Raw genomic sequence first — 20,625 nt, 5'->3', positions numbered from 1 at the left:
ACAAATTTATACTCTTTATAAGGATAGTTTTGAAACATTACAAAGTCTTCTCATATTTCTTAAATTTCATATCCAATCAAATTACACTATGAAACAAAAAGAATAATAATTTTATACTACCTTCATCCACTTTTAATTGTCATACTTTCCTTTTTTTAGAGTTAAACTATAAAAACTTTGACTAATATTTTACGATGTATTTTTTCATCATATTAATATATAACTTTGAAAATTAGTTAAATTAACTTTTGAAAAGCGCAACATGACAACTAAAAGTGGACGGAATGAGTAATTTTACTGATACAACATGTAAAATTATTGACCAATTAACCACACATAGATTTTGAGGGGTACGCAAATTGACAAGCAACTGCTTCCAACACATAAATGTGAAAACAAATAATAAATAATTAAACTCTCACATAAGTCATGTTTTGTACAACATAAGTAATAAGTATTATATATATGAGGTTTGAGTAGTTATTTTAGTAGGAGTTGAAGGAGGCATCAAATAATTAGCCAAATCATCAAAGAGAATTGTATTATAAAGTATTAATTAAAGTGTTTAAAGAGAGAAAATGGGAAGGTCTCCTTGTTGTGATGAGAGTGGTCTAAAGAAAGGTCCATGGACACCAGAAGAAGATCAAAAACTCACCAATCATATCAATAAACATGGACATGGTAGCTGGAGAGCCCTCCCTAAACTTGCAGGTATTTTCCCATATGATTCTGGTCCGATAGGTCGATCGCCCTCTTGCCAGTAATTAACTTATGGCTATATAGGGCTAGGCATACACCGGCATGTTGAGATTCTTTTTCAAAATTGATATATCGATTCTGTCATATAAGTGAAGAAGAATCATAGCATAGGGTTCGCTTAAACATTTTTTCGGTTATAATAGTTTAAAAATAAATTATCTTTCATGTTTGTAATTGCAATGATTTTTTTAAAATTGAGATTGTAAAGAATTTTTATACTGTTAGGTCTGGATTCTATCGTAGCACATAAATTGTTTAATTTTCAAAATTACAAATCATATATTTTGAAAAGGTTTATTTATGAATATTCTTTGAAGTGATATGATTGATGATGTATATAACTTTTAACTTATTGATATTATGTAGGTCTTAATAGATGTGGAAAGAGTTGCAGATTAAGATGGAGTAATTATCTTAGACCAGATATTAAAAGAGGCAAGTTTTCTGAAGAAGAGGAACAAACAATTCTCAATCTCCATGCTGTACTAGGAAACAAGTAATTATCTTTCTTTATTTCTTCTCCTTTTATTTTCTTGTTTTTTTTTCGAAATTTGACTATGATGACATGAAATTTTGAATTTTCATTTTTGGATTCATCTTGCATGCACTAGGATAATGTGGAGATTATTAATGCAGAGATTAGTAATATAAAAATTGTTTATACGATAATATATAAATAATAAAGGAATTGTTATGTAGTCATTAACGATTAATGAAATATTATGCTTTACTTACTCTATAAGGATATTTTTGTCTTTAAATAGTTTATCAATCTTGCATTACTAATACATATATTCATATTCCATATTTTATTCCGTAAAAATAATTCATATATATATATATATATATATATATATATATTTCCACATAATTTAATTAATGCATATCTTATTATGCAAAATTTTATGTTGAGATTATAATTATTATTTATATATCTCAACCAAACATTGTAGTATCTTATGTCAGATTTTATGTTGGGGTTAATTTTTCCTCTTACTCAAACCAAACAACCCCCAATAACATATATAAGATGAACTATCACTATATATTAATAACATGTTATAGGAGGTAATGTGTTATTTTGTAGCCCTACTACTCTAATTCGTTATCCACGATTAACTATAAAATGTTTTAGGTAATTTGATAGTGCAAAATTTTACGTTATCATATATAATAAACAAGTTGGCTTTGTCTTTATTTTTTTTTTATTTTTTTTTATGGAGTATAAAAGTAAAACTCTTCTTTTATCATATTCAAGGTGGTCAGCAATTGCAACTCATCTACCGGGGCGGACTGACAATGAAATCAAGAATTTTTGGAACACTCATTTGAAGAAGAAGCTAATACAAATGGGATATGATCCAATGACTCATAGACCTAGAACTGATATCTTTAATAGCTTGCAACATCTCATAGCTTTGGTAAATTTGAAGGAACTAATTGAAAATCACTCATGGGAAGAACAAGCTATGAGACTTCATTACTTGCAAAATCTTCTACCACAACCTCACAACAATATGAGTACTTTAAGTGGTATCCAAAATGTGGAAGCTTATGATCTTTTAAATTTTTTAAAAGATAGTCAATTCTTAAGTACTAATAATAATTTGGGAAATCATATAGTTCAACAAATTCCTTCAAGTCTTGATCAACCTATAATTCAAGATTCAATCTCTTTTTCCCATTTGCCTGAATTACACACCCCTAGTAGTTTCCAAACTTCTTTAAACAAAGATAGGGTTCGACCTCAAGACCCTGAGTTTAGGGTTATGAGCCAAGGAGAAACTTCACCGGCTTCTCCATGGCTCCCTTCTTTATCTCCTCCACCGCCTCCTCCAGTCATAAATGATCAGAGAAGTAAAGAAAATTCATCAGAAGTGGTGATTTCATCTTGCTTGTCAGAAGAGAGAAAACATCCAAATCATCTTTTTCAGCCAGATAACGAGCAGTCATTCAACAATATTGAAGAAGCTCCACCTTCTATTTGGTCCGACCTACTTGAAGATTCTTTTTTCCAAGATATTGATAAGTTTTAAAAACTAATAGATCCCTTGGAGTTTCAACTTGTTCAGTCAGATAGCGAATGATCACTCTACTTGAAGAATCATTTTTCCAAGATATTGCAAATTTTTAAGAGAGTAATGTGTTGTATAAGTTGCTTGGAATTTTAACTTTCACAAAACTTTTCTTTTCTTTCATTTTTCTCCTCAAGATTAGTATATAAGTTTTGTAATTTTCAATTACTTTGCCCTTCATCTTTTTTTTTTCCTCCTCCTTATATGAATAACATTTTTGTCATATACTCTTCCTAAGTTGAATCACACTTTATAATAACAAGTACCAATAATAAATTTTCATTTCAATTTATTTAGTTTACCTTAAATCAAATACATATTTTATATCGTATCTTGTATATCTCATTTTAATCTAATAAACCAAACATATACTAATAAAAATATATACACCAAATAATCCAAACATTATTTCGTAATTGAATTATAATTTTGAGATAACTTAGTTCTCAAACTACCTCTTAACTAATAGGGGGCTGGGAGGGTGGGGGTAGTTGACTATTGCAATAAAGTAAAAAAGATGATGCAAAAGGGTGGGGGCGGGGGGGTCCCAAAATAATTAAGAAGGAATTCATTCAGTTTTTATGTCTTTTAACAAATGATCACTTGGGATGGATAGCTACAACATCCCTAACCCATTAATCATTTATTTCATGATTCAGACTTTTATGAAAACACTAAGCAGAAATGTATCACATTTTTTTTTAAAAAAAAGAATCTTATATTTTGGAGAGAAAACTATATTTTCGTTGTCTTAATTTCTTTATTTTACTTTTCTTTTATAAATTTAAATCAAGGAAATATATAATTTGTCAGTCCGGTCTAATTTTTTTAAAATTGAAATCAAATCAAATTATCGGCCTATTAATTTTAAAACCAAACTGAGATCGATTTAATTAATCTGATTTTTAACCAACTCATGAACACCCCTACTTACCATATCAAAACAACCCCTCTTCTCATATGAGATTAAAAATTTCCGAAATTATTTAACGCTTAAAATGTTGAGTGTTTTCTAGGATTGTAACGATTATTGAAAATTATTTGCAATTTCATGGTCTGTAGCCAAAATTTTCATCATTAAGACTTAAAGGCCAAAAAAAGAGACGTTTTTAAGATTTAAAAGTACATAACAATTAGATAGAGCTATCAATATGGGTTGGCCCATTCCATCCGGGTTAATCCATAGAGTAACTTTTGCTCTTTCACATATGGCAAACACAAAAGTCATATTTGTATGCTATAACAAAGTTTGCATAATTGCGTTCCATAGCAAATATGCTATGACTAGGCTATTTCGCTATACATAAATACGAAAGAAGCAATTGTATAATTCGCTGGCTTCTCTTCAGATTTGTATAATTTCGCTGGCAGGCCATTTGTATAAATTGTTGTCAGCCTCTCGTTTGTATAAATAGTTGAGAGTCTCTCAATTTAATTTTATGTGTTTGTATATCTGTATAAAATTTGAATTTGTATACAATTGAATCGAAATAAAACGTTTGTATATCAAATATCGTTCTTTCTCTCGCTTTATACAAACATAATTATACATTGTATTTTGTATAATCTGTGTGTGTATAAAGCGAGAAAGAGAGAAAGGCAAAAGAGAACTGGATAGGGGAATATTGTATTGTATAATTATAAGAGTATAGGACGAAGATATATGTATTTGCATGTGCATATACAATTTTCTCTCGCTTTATACAAACAAAAACACAATTTATACATTTCTGTTTGTATAAAGCGAGAGAGGCGAGCGACAGAGAGAGCGAGCGAGAGTGGCAAGCAAGAGTTTGAGGGAGAGAGGCGATTGACAAATAGTTTGCTACAGGGCACAATTAAATCAAAGTGTGGTTATACCATTTAATTTGAATTAATAGTTTGTCATTATGTACAATTTTTCCTAATCCATACAGACTTTGCAATTTGACGAGTCAGGCTGGGCTAGCCCATTTTTTATGTGGGTCAAAAAATGGTCGGCCCAATCCACAAGTGCGTGGACTACGGGCTTTGCCGAGCCAGCCCTCTTTTCTTAAAAGTTTTTTCATAATTTTTTAAATTCAATTATAATTTAAAGATATTATCATAAATATCGACTAGTATTACTACTTGTTAATCAAATACACAAATAAAACTATCTATATAATATTTGTTACGTTTGATTTCAAGTAAAAACATAGATAGCTAAATGGAAATATTAACTTAATTGTTTTCCAATGATCATAATAAAACACAAAAACTATGATAATATTCCATAGGCTATGACCTATGTAGTGATTCCCTAGAAATTTTAAGAACTTTATTTTATGTAGTACATATTTTATAAACATAATTTGTATTTAAATTGTAATATTTCAATCTTTAAACAGATTTTGAGTGTAGACTCCTCTTAATTTTAATAGGGAAAATTGTATATAATAGCAAATTATTATTTCAAATTAAATGCTATAATCATAGTTTGATTTAAGTGTACCCCATAGCAAACTATTGCTATTTCGCCTCTCTCCTGGTGAATCTCGCTCGCCACTCTCGTTCTCGCTGGGCAGTCTCCCTTGCCTCTCTCGCTTTTATACAAACACAAATGTATAAAATGCGTTTGTGTTTGTATAAAACGAGAGAAAATTGTATATATACATATATTTTCGTTCCCCTCTCACAGATTTCGCTCGCCACTCTCACTCGCATCTCTCACTTTATACAAACACAAATGTATACATTGTGTTTGTGTTTGTATAAAGCGAGAGAAAATTGTATATACAAATACAAATGCATATATTTTCATCCTATACACTTATGATTATACAAATACGATATTTCCCTGTCCAGTTTTCTTTTGTCTTTCTCTCTTTCTCGCTTTATACAAACACAGATTATACAATTGATCTTTTGTATATGTATACCGAAACAAAGTATACAATTTCTTTCTTTTGTAGATGTATAGCGAAATATACATATTTATATTTGCTATGGAGCGTAATTATGTAAACTATAGTTATAATATACAAATATGATTTTTATGTTTACTATATGTGAAAGTTGCTCATTTTAATACTCTATTTTATTTTTATTTTTTAATTAATTTTTATTTGGCCCACGGACCGGCCCTATCCATATTTCTCAAGCCCCACAAATCGATAGACTTATTCAGGCCGGGCTAAAAAGTTTTTTTCTTAAATGGGCTCCAAAAATCGTAGCCCAGCCTTATCAAATCACGAGTTAGACCAGACCGACCCAACGGGCCTAGCCCATATTGACGGCTCTACAATTAGATGAGTCGTTTCACACAAATCTTAAAAACAAAATATTCATTTTCGTGTTTCACTTTATTTATTTCATGCTATAAAGAAGAAGAAAAAAAATCCCCTGTTGGGTATTTTATATCAGTTTAAATTTGAATTTCAAGTATATAGCCTAGTAATAGAAAAAGAAGCTGCTAATTATGTCTTTAAATTTTTTCCTCGTATATTAGGAAACCATAATCTCTATTAATTTAGGAAATAGTTTTATTTTTGTCTTTGTAAAATCGGAAAACCTTTCTCTAATAGGTTTGAGACTACTTAAAATCTATATATATCTACCATTGTAGAAGCGGACTAATTAAGTTTGTGTAAAACCATATAGCAAGAGTTACCAAAAAAAAGAAACGGTTAATTACTTGGTCTTAATTATTTTTTTTTGGTTATAAATTTAGGAAACTTATAATCCTTATTAATTTAGGAATTCATTGTCTAAACGGATTAGGAAAACCTTTTTCGTACCTTGAAATCTATATATAATAGTTATAATTGAGGATTCAAATGCATTCCCTTTCATAGAAACTACTTGAAATCAATAGTTATAATTGAGGATTCAAACGCATTCTCTTTCATAGTGAAAAACTCTCTCCGCGATGACAGATCATGTTTCTGTTAACGTGTATGATGAATCGAGTTCTTTTGATGACGATGGTCGTTTGAAAAGAAGAGGGAATGTTTGGACTGCAAGTGCTCATATAATTACTGCTGTGATTGATTCTGGAGTTTTAATAGTTACTTGGGCTACTGCACAGCTTGGATGGATTGCTGGTCCAGTTATATTGCTTCTCTTCTCCATTGTTACTTACTACACTTCTAATTTGCTCTCTGATTGTTATCGTAAAGGTGATCAAGTTACTGGGAAAAGAAACTATACGTATATGGATGCTGTTCGAGCCAATCTAGGTGGTGTTCATGTTAAGATTTGTGGGATACTTCAATATGCAAATATTGTTGGAGTCGCGGTTGGGTATACCATTGCATCTTCTATTAGTATGGTAGCTGTGAAAAGGTCGAATTGTTTCCATGAATACGGTCATCAGGCTGCTTGTAATGTTTCAACCACTCCATACATGATCGGTTTTGGAGTGGTGCAGATTGTCTTGTCACAAATCCCAGATTTTGATCAGATTTCATGGCTTTCTATTGTGGCTGCTGTTATGTCTATGACATACTCAACGATTGGTCTTGGTTTGGGAGTTGCTAAAGTTGCTGAAACAGGGAAAGTACAAGGAAGTTTAACTGGGGTTAGTGGTGGAACTGGAATGCAGAAGATTTGGAAAAGCTGTCAAGCTGTTGGAGCAATAGCTTTTGCGTATTCTTACTCTCTCATACTTATTGAGATTCAGGATACAATCAAATCACTACCATCAGAAGCTAAGACGATGAAGAAGGCATCGTTGATAAGTGTGACAGTAACAACTGTTTTCTTCATACTCTGTGGTTGCTTTGGTTATGCAGCATTTGGAGATCAATCACCTGGAAGTTTACTAACTGGATTTGGATTCTACGATCCTTATTGGCTTCTCAACATTGCAAACATGGCTGTTGTTGTACACCTAGTGGGTGCATACCAAGTTTACTGCCAACCCCTTTTCGCCTATGTTGAAAAAACAGCAGCTGAACGGTACCCTGACAGTATAATCATCATGAAGGAGATTGATATTCCGATCCCTGGCTGTAAGCCCTTCAACCTCAACTTTTTCCGTCTAGTATGGAGGACAATTTTCGTGATCTTCACAGTTCTCATTTCTATGTTGATGCCATTCTTTAACGATATTGTTGGCATTCTTGGAGCCTTTGGATTTTGGCCACTTACAGTCTACTTCCCAGTAAAAATGTACATTGTGGAAAAGAATATTACCAAATGGAGTGGAAGATGGATTTGCCTTCAACTACTTAGTGGTGCTTGCCTTGTTATCTCAATTGCTGCAGCTGCTGGTTCTTTTGCTGGACTTGTTTCTGATTTACAAGTTTCCTGGCCTTTCAAGACGCTTAATTAAACTGAACGACAACGAATTCATCTGCAGCATTTGAGAGACCAATTATTGTTGATGTTCATTTGAAGAAATAAAAACAAGACCTGAACAAGTGCTAACCAGCCAATTGAGAGAGAGTTTGAGCAGCTGAAGCATTGTTAGTATTCCAAGTAGAGTATTGATATTCTGTGGATGATACAATAACATAAACAATGTAATCCTCAAGTTTTTTTTTTTTTTCAAAATGCAAAGGAATTTTTGATTCAGTTTGCTTTTTCATCTTTGCAGTAAAATAAGAGTTACATAATTGAAAAAATCGGATTCTCCCTCCTCCCCTTTCCTCTTCCGCCCCATAAATACATACGGACCTGACTTTTTACATGTTATGGAACTAAAACCTACACAACAGATGTTCAAAGTTGAATTTCGTCTAAAACTAATTCAGTAGGAAAACAATAAACTTCACAACCAAACTTCTTTTCTATTATAGCCAAGGCCAAAAAAACTAGTGGATCCCAAAAAGTGACACGTGCTTAAAAATTATAGGCTATGACGTGTGAGAAACACCCCCCACAAAACTTGTAGTGCAGGATTAAGTTGCCACCTTATCCTTTTGACTTATGAGATATGCATTTTCTTATGAGTAATTTGAGCCTTCACAAAGAAACCAAGCCCCCTCAATTCGGCAACAAGAGTCGATTATGAAATAGCCTTTTAGTCGACTTTCTCGTTCTCAAGGACTTTCTGACATTTTGGTTCAACAGAGACTTTAAATGCAGAAGACAAACTCTTCTATTAAAGTTGCAGGTATATGTGATTTTGCTTTAATACTCTATAACTCTAAGCTTTTGGTTTCTCTTTGTTGATGAAAATGATCATGAATCTTCTCTTCATTTTCCCCCCTTTTTCCGTACTCATGTCGGATCTTTCAAAAATGCACTACTTTTGAAAAATCTGATATGCACCCACCAAAAATCTGCCTTAAACTATAGAAAAGACTGTTACACAATTCATCAGAACTAAATGGAGAAAAATACAAACGCTTCAACATTTCTCCTCCTTTTAAAGATACAGAGACAAAGCCTATAACTAAACAAGAAATTTCTTTAATACCTTCTAAATGAGATGTATTATTTCCATCACTGGGTTCAGGCCACACAATACAACAAGGCCAGAAAGTCCCTTGAGATTAACTTGTACAACACTTTTGTCAGCGTCAACTTATAGCACTCCTTGACATGAATGGATTGCGGTAATCGTGTCTCGTATTTATTCTACTTTCAGAACAATCTTCATGAACTCATAAACAAAATAACTGATCGCAGCTGATGGCAAAACCTGAAGAGCACAATAAAAAGATGCATTTCGTTATCTACATAACTCTTCTTAACAAGTAAAATTAGAGGATCAAAGGGGACTTTTTTAAAGATAGAACAACAGTCAACAAGAAATTGTTTGTTTGATGTACCTGTAATAAGCTGGGAGTCAATCCTGCATAGAGGGCAGGAATACCACCTTGCTCAATGATCTTCAAGCTAGTTGCTAATGCACTCATCTTTGTGGCCCGGACCTGCATCTGAAGCTGTCTCCTCACAACTTCAAATGGGTATGTAGCGGCTTCAGCACAAGCACCAGCAATTGCTCCGTATATCAAAGTTCTTACTGTACCCAACTCCAGTTGATCTAATGCATTTAGATCTTCACCTTGTTTCATATTTTGTAGTCTTTTCCTCCCTTCTGGTGAATGCAAATAAGCTGATTTTAGTATATCATAAACTCCATAGAAAACTGCGCCTGAAGGTGCCATGCTTATGATGGAAGGAACTAGGCCCTTGTAAAGAGAGAAGAATCCCTCAGTGCGAATCATGTGGCCAAAAGTACCAATTAAGCCTCCCAATGCTTCTCCCCCAGGTGCTACCATTACTGTCCTAATCTGGAATATTGACATTTCCAAAGATAAAAAAGAAACGCGGTCAGATCATCATCGAACAGGTAGAACTTGAGGTACTTCTTGAATGTTGTCATAAAGAAGAGAGAGCCAAAGATTAGTGTTTTGTCTACTATAGGACTCACATAAGAAAAGTTATAGCACATGATTAGAAGTCCTGCAGCATGCTAATATATCAAACCTAGAGCAATAATATGATTTTATTACCCAACTCATCAAAAATATTTTCAAATGATTAAATTAGCTGTATTTGTTCCAGATGAACTGAATCTTCAATGACATTCTCCACAGCTGCTTCATTTGACATAGTCTCTAGCAATTATGCTACTGGCTTTTCTTTAAGTTTAATTAAGCCCCAATCATATTCTCTGACTTTGCTAGTTCCTCTGAGTTTATTCAGATCAGTGACATAGAGTCAAAGCAATCAGCATGACCATGAAAGGAAAACCGAGAAAATTTTGTAAAGATTAAGAAGAGTTTGCCTCTTGAAGAAAATAATTTGTCAAGCTAATCAGTCTGAAAATGTCAAATGGGTAAAGTGAATTGTCAAAAGTCCATATCAACTTGCATTATTTTTCGAACCACACAACCTAGGAAATCTAAGAGCTAGTTCCACCATATAACAGGACAAGAAAGATAGTTTCGCGTCCAGCACCAACTTCCAAGGTACTTTAACTTCCCTCCCCTTATTTAGTAATACAGAAACGGATGCATATCCAACTCGACAGAGTTCAACTCATTATGCTTTTAAAAAAGAAATCAAGAAGAAAGAAGATTGACTATACTAAAATATATCTCACAGTGTCCATTGGTATGCAGAGCACAGTGGCTGTAATTCCTGCAGCAGCACCAGCAACAAACCTTTCAAGATTAGTTGCCTCCTCATTACCAGTTAATTTAAGCAGATGATCCCTGTATTTTTCATATGAATAGAAGTTGATAGCCTTAAATGGTGCTGTGCGTAGAATATTGACAAAATTCCCTTTCCAAAATCCCTTGATGCCTTGAGTGGCTGCAATTGTCTTGATGACCTCCAAAAGATGCCTCTTCTCACCACGCACTATATACTCCAGCTTTAATCTCTCAAGAGGAGCAACAAAAGTTCTGAAACAAAAACAATTCAGATAAACAGAAGTCGTCCACAAATAATCAACATTTTACAGGTTATATGCACTTTATAGGGAACATAACCCATTAAATGCCACTAAAGTACAAGGCTTCAAGAAAGTATTACTAAGATTCCCATTGCAAAATTCAAAGTTCCAACACGGAAAGAAGCATTTTCAGCATATAAACACGTTTTGTTTCGAATGCATCAAACTTATTCCGCTAAGATATAGCATCACATTGATCCATTTCACAACCAAAAAGCAGATATATGCCCAGCTCAAGTAACAAGAGTCTAACTCTATATTTCAACATTCATGGTAAAATCTTTCTAGCAATGGATATCCTTTCCACTCAACTCTTCCCATGTGGGGTTCTAGAGTTTTTGTTACTTTGCAGTAGGTTTGGGGGTGGACTGAATGGAAAAAAAGAAATCAGAGATACTTTGGAGGCAAAAAGGAGAGTATTTGTAACTTATATTTTACTCCCTCCGTTTCAGTTTGTTTGTACGGTTTTGACTTGGCACGGAGCTTAATAAAGTAAAGAAGACTTTTGAATTATGTAATCTTAAACTAAAGATATGTGAAATGTACCAAAATTTCCTTTAATCTTGTGGTTTTAAACATGCCATATGGAAACCTAGAATTAAAGAGCTGCCAAGAAAGGTTTTTATTTAAACGGATAAAAAAGAAAAGTAGGACAAATAAATTAAAATAGAGGGAGTACATGTTCATCTCTTTTAGTGCACCTAAGGGAGTGGCCTAATGGTCAATGAAGTGAGAGGAGAACTATGAGGTCTCGGGTTCAAATCCCAGCAGAGACAAAAACACTAGGTGATTTCTTACCATCTGTCTAAGCCTTGATGGACATAGTTACTTGATAACTGTTGTTGGTGGGAGGTAGCAAGTATCAAGCAAATATATTTATCTCTTTTAGCCTTTTTATGTAAAAATGAAAATGTACAAGAAGTTGATTGACCTGACATTGGGGAAGCAGACCCTTGACTCCTTCTTAATCATTATTATTACAAATTATTAATAATAAGAAAAAAGGCTCCAACATATTCATAATTTCATATAACAAAGTGTAACCCTAGGTTCGGTATTTCTTCCTTTTTCCAAGTATCCACACTTCAAGATTCTTATTAATTAATAAATAAACATATTAAATGAATTTCTATGCTTAATGTTATACCATATAGCAATAATTACAGTATAATGTTTAATGTAACAACTCATGGCTTTTACACAGAGAAAAGATCACCCTGGTAATATTCATATCTAAGCAATTCAATATTTCTTCAATTACGTAGTATTAGAATCTTCAATTGTTTGTTTTCTATTTTCTTTTGTTAAATAAATAAGGTAAGGTTAGGAACAAGTGGTCACGGATTGAAGTTGTAAAAATAGTCTCTTACAGAAATGCAAGTAAGGTTCCGTATAATAGACCAATGTAGTCCGGTCCTTCCCCAAGCATAGTGGGAGCTTAGTGCACCGGCTGTCCTCTTTTAATTAAGTATCAACTGACCTAATCCCTTGAATTCGAATAATGCCAAGAATACATACGCCAAGTAGTCATCCATCCAACTTAAATGACATGAAAGTCACCATCAGATAGTCCAAGCATGTCCATGCCAAACCAATTGATTCCAAATGATTTTCAAATAGACACTATTTTCTCCATGCCATCAAATTTTATCTTACCACAATGAAGCATTTTGAATATGAAATGGGCTTAATAGAGCAAAATAGACATAACGGATTCATATAGTTGACTTCAACTAGTTTATTGTTGAGGCTTAGTTGATTGATACAAATAGACATTTCAAATATCTTGACTTCAACAACACAAAATCATACCAACAACAACAACAACTAATGGACTCATATAGTTGACTTCAACTAGCTTATCGTTGAGGCTTAGTTGATTGATACAAAAAGGCACTTCAATCATCCCGACTTCAACAATATATAGCTGACTTCAACTAGTTTATCGCTGAGGCTTAGTTGATTTATACAAAAAAGTCATTTCAAATATCTTGACAGAAAGCAATACAAAGTCATACCAACAACAACAACAACAAAAACGAGCCTTAATCACAAATTAAACCCGATAAGTTGGTTATGTGAATCTTCTATATCCATTCAGTTCTATTCAGACTCATTCATTTCAACACTGCTAAGCAAATATGTTTGTTAAAAAGCAAGAAATTACTGATCAAAACCGAAAAAGTGCTCATTTTTTACCTTGAGACAGCTGCAGCAACAGCTCCAGCCCATAGATGTTTAGTAGTATTCAAAGCAGCTCCTCCACCGCTTAGCACCTTCTTCTTCTCCTCCACCTTTTCAACTCTCCGCCGACACACTTGCATTTCACTCTCCGCCGCCGTTTCACCGGAATCCTCCTCAAATCCTTCATTCCCTCCGCCGTTAATCGACACCGTCACCGACAAAAACCGTCCGCCAGTACCGCCACGAACCTCCAATCCGATCCTCCTCCGCCGACTCTCCGAACACAATCCCTGGTTCCCAACCAACGACACAAATGATCTCGGACCCGAATCTTCTAGAAACAACCCACCATCACTACCATTAAACCCGATCGAATTCAAACACAGATCACTACTGCTCAAACTCGAAACCCGAACCCGACCCGGATCCGATGGATTCACCATTTTCACATCAAATTTCACACTGTAACAAAATGGAATTTGAGAAAAAGGGATTTTTAAAAGAGAGGAAAAAAATGGAGAATGAGAACAATGAAGGAAACAAATGCATTGATTCCATCGTCATGAAGAAGAAAAAACATTTTTTTTTTAATTTTTTTTTGGCTTAGGACTGTACAAGTTTTTCAGTTTTTTTTTTTGTTTTGATTGTCAATTTGTGACACAATGCCAGAAAAGGAAAAAAATATATGCTATTTTAATGTTTTTCATGAATTGATACTTATAGTGACAGATAACTGTTGTTATATGTTTTGGTTAAAGTGACAGGTAACTATTAGGTCAAAACGGATAATACGTAGTGTCTAAGATTTGATCTTGAAATTTTAAGATGAATTTTGAATTCCTTAACCACTAAGTCAACCTTTAATTTTACATTTTGGAGGTTCAAAATCAATATATAGACATAAAAATTCTTAAAAATATCTTAAATATACAATGTAATTTTTTACCGAGGGGGTTCGGGTGAACCCCTCGACAACCTCTAGGTCAGCCCCTGGTTGAGTCCCATAGCGAGGACGTTGGTGTATGTGACACAATGACATCAGTCACAATAAGGAATTGTCCAACTTTTATTAGTGCACCTGATATCTCGGCGAGTTACACGTAGAAATAAAGAAGAAAAGTAAGAAACTTAATAATACATAATACAAGTTCACATGATACGTGTGATTTTGAAATTAATGATGAAGTAGCCCAAGAAACAAATTGTGATTGCTCAACCAAAACAAACAATACTTGACATGAGTTTGGATAGTGACATCTTAGTAGTTTGTTCGAAAAGAAGAATGAAGAATATTTCTATATCTGAATTTTTTTAATTTAATCTTAATAAGAAAGTGTATTTTAAAGTGAAAAGGAGTTGATTATTCAATTGCAATTAGCATAAACTTCTTGGAGTAATATTTATCAAGTTAGACTCATAAATAGCATCTCAACATATTACAACGCCACTAACATTAAGTCATTAACTTGCTATACCAAAATGGGCCGTGAGGAACTAATAAGTATCTCTTTATTCTTAATTAGAAATTCCGGATTCGAGCTTTAGATATGAAATTATATTTGTAAGAGAGCGTTTTACACTTCGAAACTTTTCGACGTAAATTTAAATTTTAATCGGATCTCAATATGAATACCAAACCCCCATTGAAAAACCTATAAAAAATATTAAGTTGCTATATGGGGAAAAATATTTGCATTTTAGAGAAAACTTTTTAAAAGTTCCTAATATCAACTTGTTGAATATTTGCAGGAGAACATGCTATTAAGATAATTCTATTTAAATACCATATTCCTTGTGTGATGTCCATTTCCAAGAGCAAGAGCAATATTGCCTTCTTTCACATTTTCTCACTTCACCTATGAGAAACTTGTAGAAATAATAAAGAATATGTCATCATAGTTCTACAAGTCATTGAGAACTAAACTATGCATTTTACAGTACAATGAATTCAATGCTAAAAATCTTAAATATTAAACTCATTAAGTCTAATTATCAAGCACGCCTATGTGGGCGGGCATCTTAAAGATTAAACTCATTAAGTCTAAATCACACGCACCCACCCATTATTTCAGTTTTACCAAGGAACTTGAGCTTATGTTGACACAAGGTGGTATCACAACAAATTGAAATGATACAACAAATACCATTTCATCATACTATATATTTTGCTCAGAGAAGGGAAAAAAAAGATTCCTGAACTAGGAATCACATCACATAATATATAATCACAAGTTTTAATAGTAACAACATAATTGTCAGCTATCACACCATCAGAATTGAAAGAACTTGTTGTACAACATGAACAAAAACCCAAAATTGTTCCAAACCTCATAATGATCTAACAAAATGAGCTAATTGAACATCTATATATATTATGATATAATTTGATGCAACTGCATCTTTGTGTATGTCCAACTTCTTATCTCTCTTGTTACATACAAAATCTAGCACGCGCAACCTCCACCTTGCTGCTCTGCATTAGATGAACTTGTGGTAGGCTTCAAATTCACATCCACCATATCTTCTTGCTTCGTGGACGAAAGGGCTTCCATTCCTGGTAAAGCAGCAGCAATCTTTCGGAACAGAGGCTGTAATATTCAATCACATTATAGGGTCATCAAATTATTGGTTAAACAACTATAAAAGCATGAACTCAACTCTATGTTATGTGCAAATATTAAGTGATGAAGAGGAGACTGTACCTTGATATTGAATCCAGCTTTAGCACTAGTTTCTATAAACATTACGTTAAATTCACGAGCCTTGGTTTCGCCTTCTTCGATGGATACTTGCCTGTTTAAAAATCATCATCCAAATCAGAGAAATAGCGGAAAAGGTTGACATCAATTTGGTCCAATTTCCCCTTATCAATAATCTTTTTTAAAATCAGGTTCTATTTTTCTGAAAGAAAATAGATAAGAGAATTGGCAAGAGCACATGCCCAAAACAAAGTGTCGGCTCAAATTCTCTCGAGCCACAAGCTCTTCTCTCCAAGAATGAATAAAATTGGAGGTCCTCGACTCTTCAAATAGGAGTAATATTCAAGACTCATTGTCCGTTCTGTTTGTTAATTGTACAGCTTTCTCTAAATGAGGAATTTCCACGGAGTCCTCCCAGTCAGCTAAAGGTGCAATGAATTTTTGGTTTCGCATCCGACTAGGGTGTGAGTAAGTGTATCTTCTTTGGAGTCTATCGTCATATCCTTTTTCTTTTCGCTATTACACTAGCCTTCTAATCGGTAAAGGTGGAACTTGCTTTTGCTTTAGTTGTTATCGTAGAGCAACCTTCTGTTCTTTCAATTGTGTACAGAATCTCATACCAATACAGATGTTGAGAGCAAAACTCTAGGCATGACTATGTTTACTTAAGGAGCTAGAAGCTAGAAGGTTTACTAGGCCTAACCAGAAACGAATTAGTCCATGGTACAGATCATGCCAATGTTAAATAAAACAGGGAAAGGTAAACCACAAAAAAAGGTACAGCTATGGATAAGTGGGCAAAGCAATTGCCAAAAGAAATGAATCCATGAAAGAAGCAACCACTGCAAACCCCACCTTTTCTCGACAAGATCAGTTTTGTTCCCAACAAGAACAATTATGACATCAGTTCCCCGTTCAGTACGTACTTCTTCAATCCACTTTGAAGTGTTTAGAAATGATTGACGGTCTGCGAATGCAATGATTTATCAGCAAAAATATATGACGGAACATAAAAAAAGAAGAAGAGAATAATCAAAGACAAATACCATACTGCATTGGATAACCAATAGACTGACTTCCTTAGAAACTTCTATTTCAGTTTGCTCAACAATCCTAATGTTGTCGAGGAGGTGACAAAGGATACAGATATATGTAAAACACTGTATAAAGAATAATCAATCAATTACTCACTGGCAACATCAAACACAATTACAGCGACAGAAGAATCTCTAATGTAGCTGGGAATAAGACTCCTAAATCTTTCTTGACCAGCAGTATCCCTGTACACATGAAGATACTACCATTAGCAAAATAACAAAATGAACAGTCAACAAACAAATTAGATCAGTCAGTAAGATGATTATAATTCCAGCTGCAACAGCATCTACAAAATCATAATAGAACGTTAACAATTTTACAGGACTTAAATTCTATTTGAGAAATAGATTACTTTTTGTACTTGTCTGTATAATGTTTTGCCAGGAATAGGGAAAACTAACATATGTTCTAGCTCTAGATGCAAGCATTTGAATAGGCATGGTCACATTTCATCTCAACTGTACCAGTAAATGTTTGGTCCTAAAGCATTTCATTTCTCCCGTAATTAAAAAAAAATTGGTTCTAAGACTAGAAATAAATAGTATCCTAGATAATCCAGCTTCTTAACTGTAACACGTACAAACCCCCCCAATTGACACCAATGAGTAAAATCTCTCGTGTGCTTTAGGACCCCATAGTACCAACAACGAATGTGCTAAACTATTAGCAGGAGTAGAAAACTGCGGCCGTCAAAAAAGTCACCTTGTACAGTATCCATCAAATATTCATGCTTAATCAAAACTCTCTGTCTCTGTTTCTTCTAAACCCCAAATGATAGTAAGCAAGGTCAATCTAAGTACAATAAAGGTTCTTCCAGCTAACTACACAATTCTAAGTTCCCTTTCACATTATCAAGTAGTATATTCTTAGGCAACAAATCTGAAAAGGAAAAATTGCAATTTTAGCCAAGCAAAAAAGGAAAATAGCAGAAAATGGTATATAGCATATCTAAACAAGAAAATCTAGAAAGACGACCTACCAGAGCTGCAACCGAACTGTTCGATCTTCAAGGTACATTGTCTTGGACAAAAAATCAATACCAATGGTAGCCTGCACAGTTAGAAACATGGTAAGCAAGAGGTTGATACTAATTCAATTGATCAGAACTTCAATCTCCCACATAACTAATTGCAGCACGAACTTTTATTTAACTGAAAACAAAGAATGACATGAGAACTGAAAATCAACAGCGATAGGAATCAAGATCCAACAATTGTATCCTAAAAGAACAAAGGAAGTCACTCAAATTTTGACAAAAATGAGAAACAGGCAAAGCATTATCTACGGAGTTCTCACTAACAACTACTTTGCCTCAGTTTCAAGCAAGTTAGGATTTGCTATATGAATTCTCACTGCCATGTTACTCATCTAAACTCATCTGAGGTCAATATTATACAATTGATCCACATAAACGATGGTAGAAAACACAAAAGTTTTTGTGTAATAACTTCTAAATATAGAATCACCTCCAACCTGTGTGCTTTGTTATACCCACCCTGATCCCAAATCAAAAGAGGGTCATTTTAGGTTGATAACTACCGAAACAATCGAGTGGAATTCAATCAGAGGATAGGAACATAGAGCTACAATAATAGGTACGGGTTCAGATCAATCCAATAAAAGTTTTGCTTAGATCCTCTATTTGTATCAGGAAATCCACTACATAGGTATAAATATTTGATGGTGAACCCAGTAACTAAAATGAGTTATGAATTTTGTAGCATCACTTCAAATCTTGGCTCCGCCTATTATAAATGATTCATTAAGTTGGCTCTAACTAAATTGTGATTGATCTAATGTATGCATACAGTCAACCCCAACTAATTTGTAATCAAATCTAGTTTAATTGATAGAATATCAAAATCATACCAAAAACACAACAAAAAAAAAAGATACAATTTTGACCATGATTTCGAAGAAAATTGAGGATCAAATAAATAACAAGTACAAAAACAATAGGAGTAAAGGAATTTGTCATTGAAACTTAACTGATTGACTATATGATCCAATGTAGAAAAAAAGAAGAAAAAAACGAAAAACCAAAAAAAGGAAAAAAAATTGTCGATGATTTCAATACAATTGAAACGGTAAGGAATATAAAATTAAAACATCGATAATCCACAAAATATTTGTGTTATTGGGGAAAACTGAAAAAATTAATCTAAATAGCCGTCCATCCACTAAGTAAACTAAAAATAGCCAATGAATGTATAATATATATATATATATATATATATATATATATATATATACGATCATGTATACATGCTAGAAATAATAAACAGTAAATCTGTGCAGCTATTTGTGCATAGATCCCAAAAATAAATATACTTGTAATGTCGAATCAGGATCAACTAAGACAGAAATAAATATATTGGATGAAAGTGATGAACCTGGTAGGTGGTATCGAATTTATCGTACATGAAGCGAGTAATGATGCTGGTTTTTCCAACAGATTGATCGCCCAAAAACACAAGCTTATACTTTGCTAATGGCGATACGGCCGCCATTATTATTCAATTTTCTTCTTCTTTTTCACTCTCTCGAAGATTTGAGACAGGATCGGTGGAATGAGGAAAGAGAGAGAGAAAAAGAGAAGAGAGAAAATTGAGGAAGAAAAGAGGCAACAAAGGAAGGGAGAGATCAACGTTTTTGAAATGTCAATTTGTAGAACACATACGACTATGAGAAGAAACCGCCAACTTAACGCCAGAGGAAAATCTGGTAAAAGACATTTTTGCCCCTCAATGACCTTTTTATCTCACGTAACGTAGTGTTTTATGTGACAATTTTATGTTCAATGTATCATTTTACATAACAATTCTGTGTCACATATGACGTTTTACCTAGGGGTGAGTATGGTATGGTACGACACGATATTTCGAAGTTTCGATATTCGATTTTAAAACATTATACCATTACCACATCAATTTAATTCGGTATTTTAAAGTTTGGTTTTGGTATTTTATGGTATGGTAAATCGGTAACCATAATTTGTTCAACTTCGACTAATATATACTCGTATAATAGCATATTATGACTTCGACAACTAAGAAAAAGATCTCAATTGTATCATGTTATGTATATATATATATTCAAAATAAAGTACAAACAACTCTTTTTGATAATCAATTAAATTTCAAATACATTTCAATCAAAATAGAGTAGTCAAAGTTTTCAACTTTCAAACATTTAGTTTATATTAATACCAGGTTGCATATTTATTCCTATTTTAATAATATATATATATATATATGTTATTTATTATGTAACTAGTGTATTTAGTTTACACACACGTTAAATAGTGTATTTATTTGTTATACCTAAAATATTGTATTTGTATTATATGGAAGCTTGCACCGTTGGTTTCATCTCATTTTTGTCCCTCCTTCAAATTGGTTTATATATACGTCGTATGCAATAATTATATTAAACA

The 20,625-nt window shown here is 33.3% G+C and overlaps 4 protein-coding genes across 4 annotated transcripts; 2 read left to right on the top strand and 2 right to left on the bottom strand.

The window, feature by feature from the left end:
• Window positions 1-490: 490 nt before the first annotated feature.
• On the top strand, window positions 491-2,894 carry LOC125867813 (transcription factor MYB53-like). Its single transcript, XM_049548391.1, has 3 exons — window positions 491-711; window positions 1,126-1,255; window positions 2,018-2,894. Exons 1-3 carry the CDS (start codon window positions 579-581, stop codon window positions 2,793-2,795), a joined length of 1,041 nt encoding a protein of 346 aa, XP_049404348.1. The 5' UTR covers window positions 491-578; the 3' UTR covers window positions 2,796-2,894.
• A 3,829-nt stretch (window positions 2,895-6,723) lies between these two features.
• Window positions 6,724-8,130, top strand: LOC125867214 (amino acid permease 3-like). The gene has a single exon (XM_049547638.1). The coding sequence runs from the start codon at window positions 6,724-6,726 to the stop codon at window positions 8,128-8,130; it is 1,407 nt and encodes a 468-aa protein (XP_049403595.1).
• Window positions 8,131-9,122: 992 nt separating this feature from the next.
• On the bottom strand, window positions 9,123-13,942 carry LOC125869141 (probable mitochondrial adenine nucleotide transporter BTL3). The gene is made up of 4 exons (XM_049549699.1): window positions 13,408-13,942; window positions 10,855-11,158; window positions 9,575-10,039; window positions 9,123-9,444 (listed from the first exon to the last, which is right to left on the bottom strand). Exons 1-4 carry the CDS (start codon window positions 13,833-13,835, stop codon window positions 9,376-9,378), a joined length of 1,266 nt encoding a protein of 421 aa, XP_049405656.1. The 5' UTR covers window positions 13,836-13,942; the 3' UTR covers window positions 9,123-9,375.
• Window positions 13,943-15,573: 1,631 nt separating this feature from the next.
• Window positions 15,574-19,837, bottom strand: LOC125869184 (ras-related protein RABH1e). Its single transcript, XM_049549746.1, has 6 exons — window positions 19,583-19,837; window positions 18,169-18,239; window positions 17,283-17,371; window positions 16,947-17,058; window positions 16,095-16,185; window positions 15,574-15,980 (listed from the first exon to the last, which is right to left on the bottom strand). The coding sequence occupies exons 1-6, from the start codon at window positions 19,697-19,699 to the stop codon at window positions 15,837-15,839; spliced, it is 624 nt and encodes a 207-aa protein (XP_049405703.1). The 5' UTR covers window positions 19,700-19,837; the 3' UTR covers window positions 15,574-15,836.
• Between the last annotated feature and the right edge of the window lie 788 nt (window positions 19,838-20,625).

Source organism: Solanum stenotomum, chromosome 6, assembly GCF_019186545.1.
Source record: "Solanum stenotomum isolate F172 chromosome 6, ASM1918654v1, whole genome shotgun sequence".
In the NCBI taxonomy this organism is placed as follows: Eukaryota; Viridiplantae; Streptophyta; class Magnoliopsida; order Solanales; family Solanaceae; genus Solanum; species Solanum stenotomum.
The sequence above is the reverse complement of the archived record's forward strand: the minus strand, read 5'-3'. Positions and strand labels throughout refer to the sequence as shown.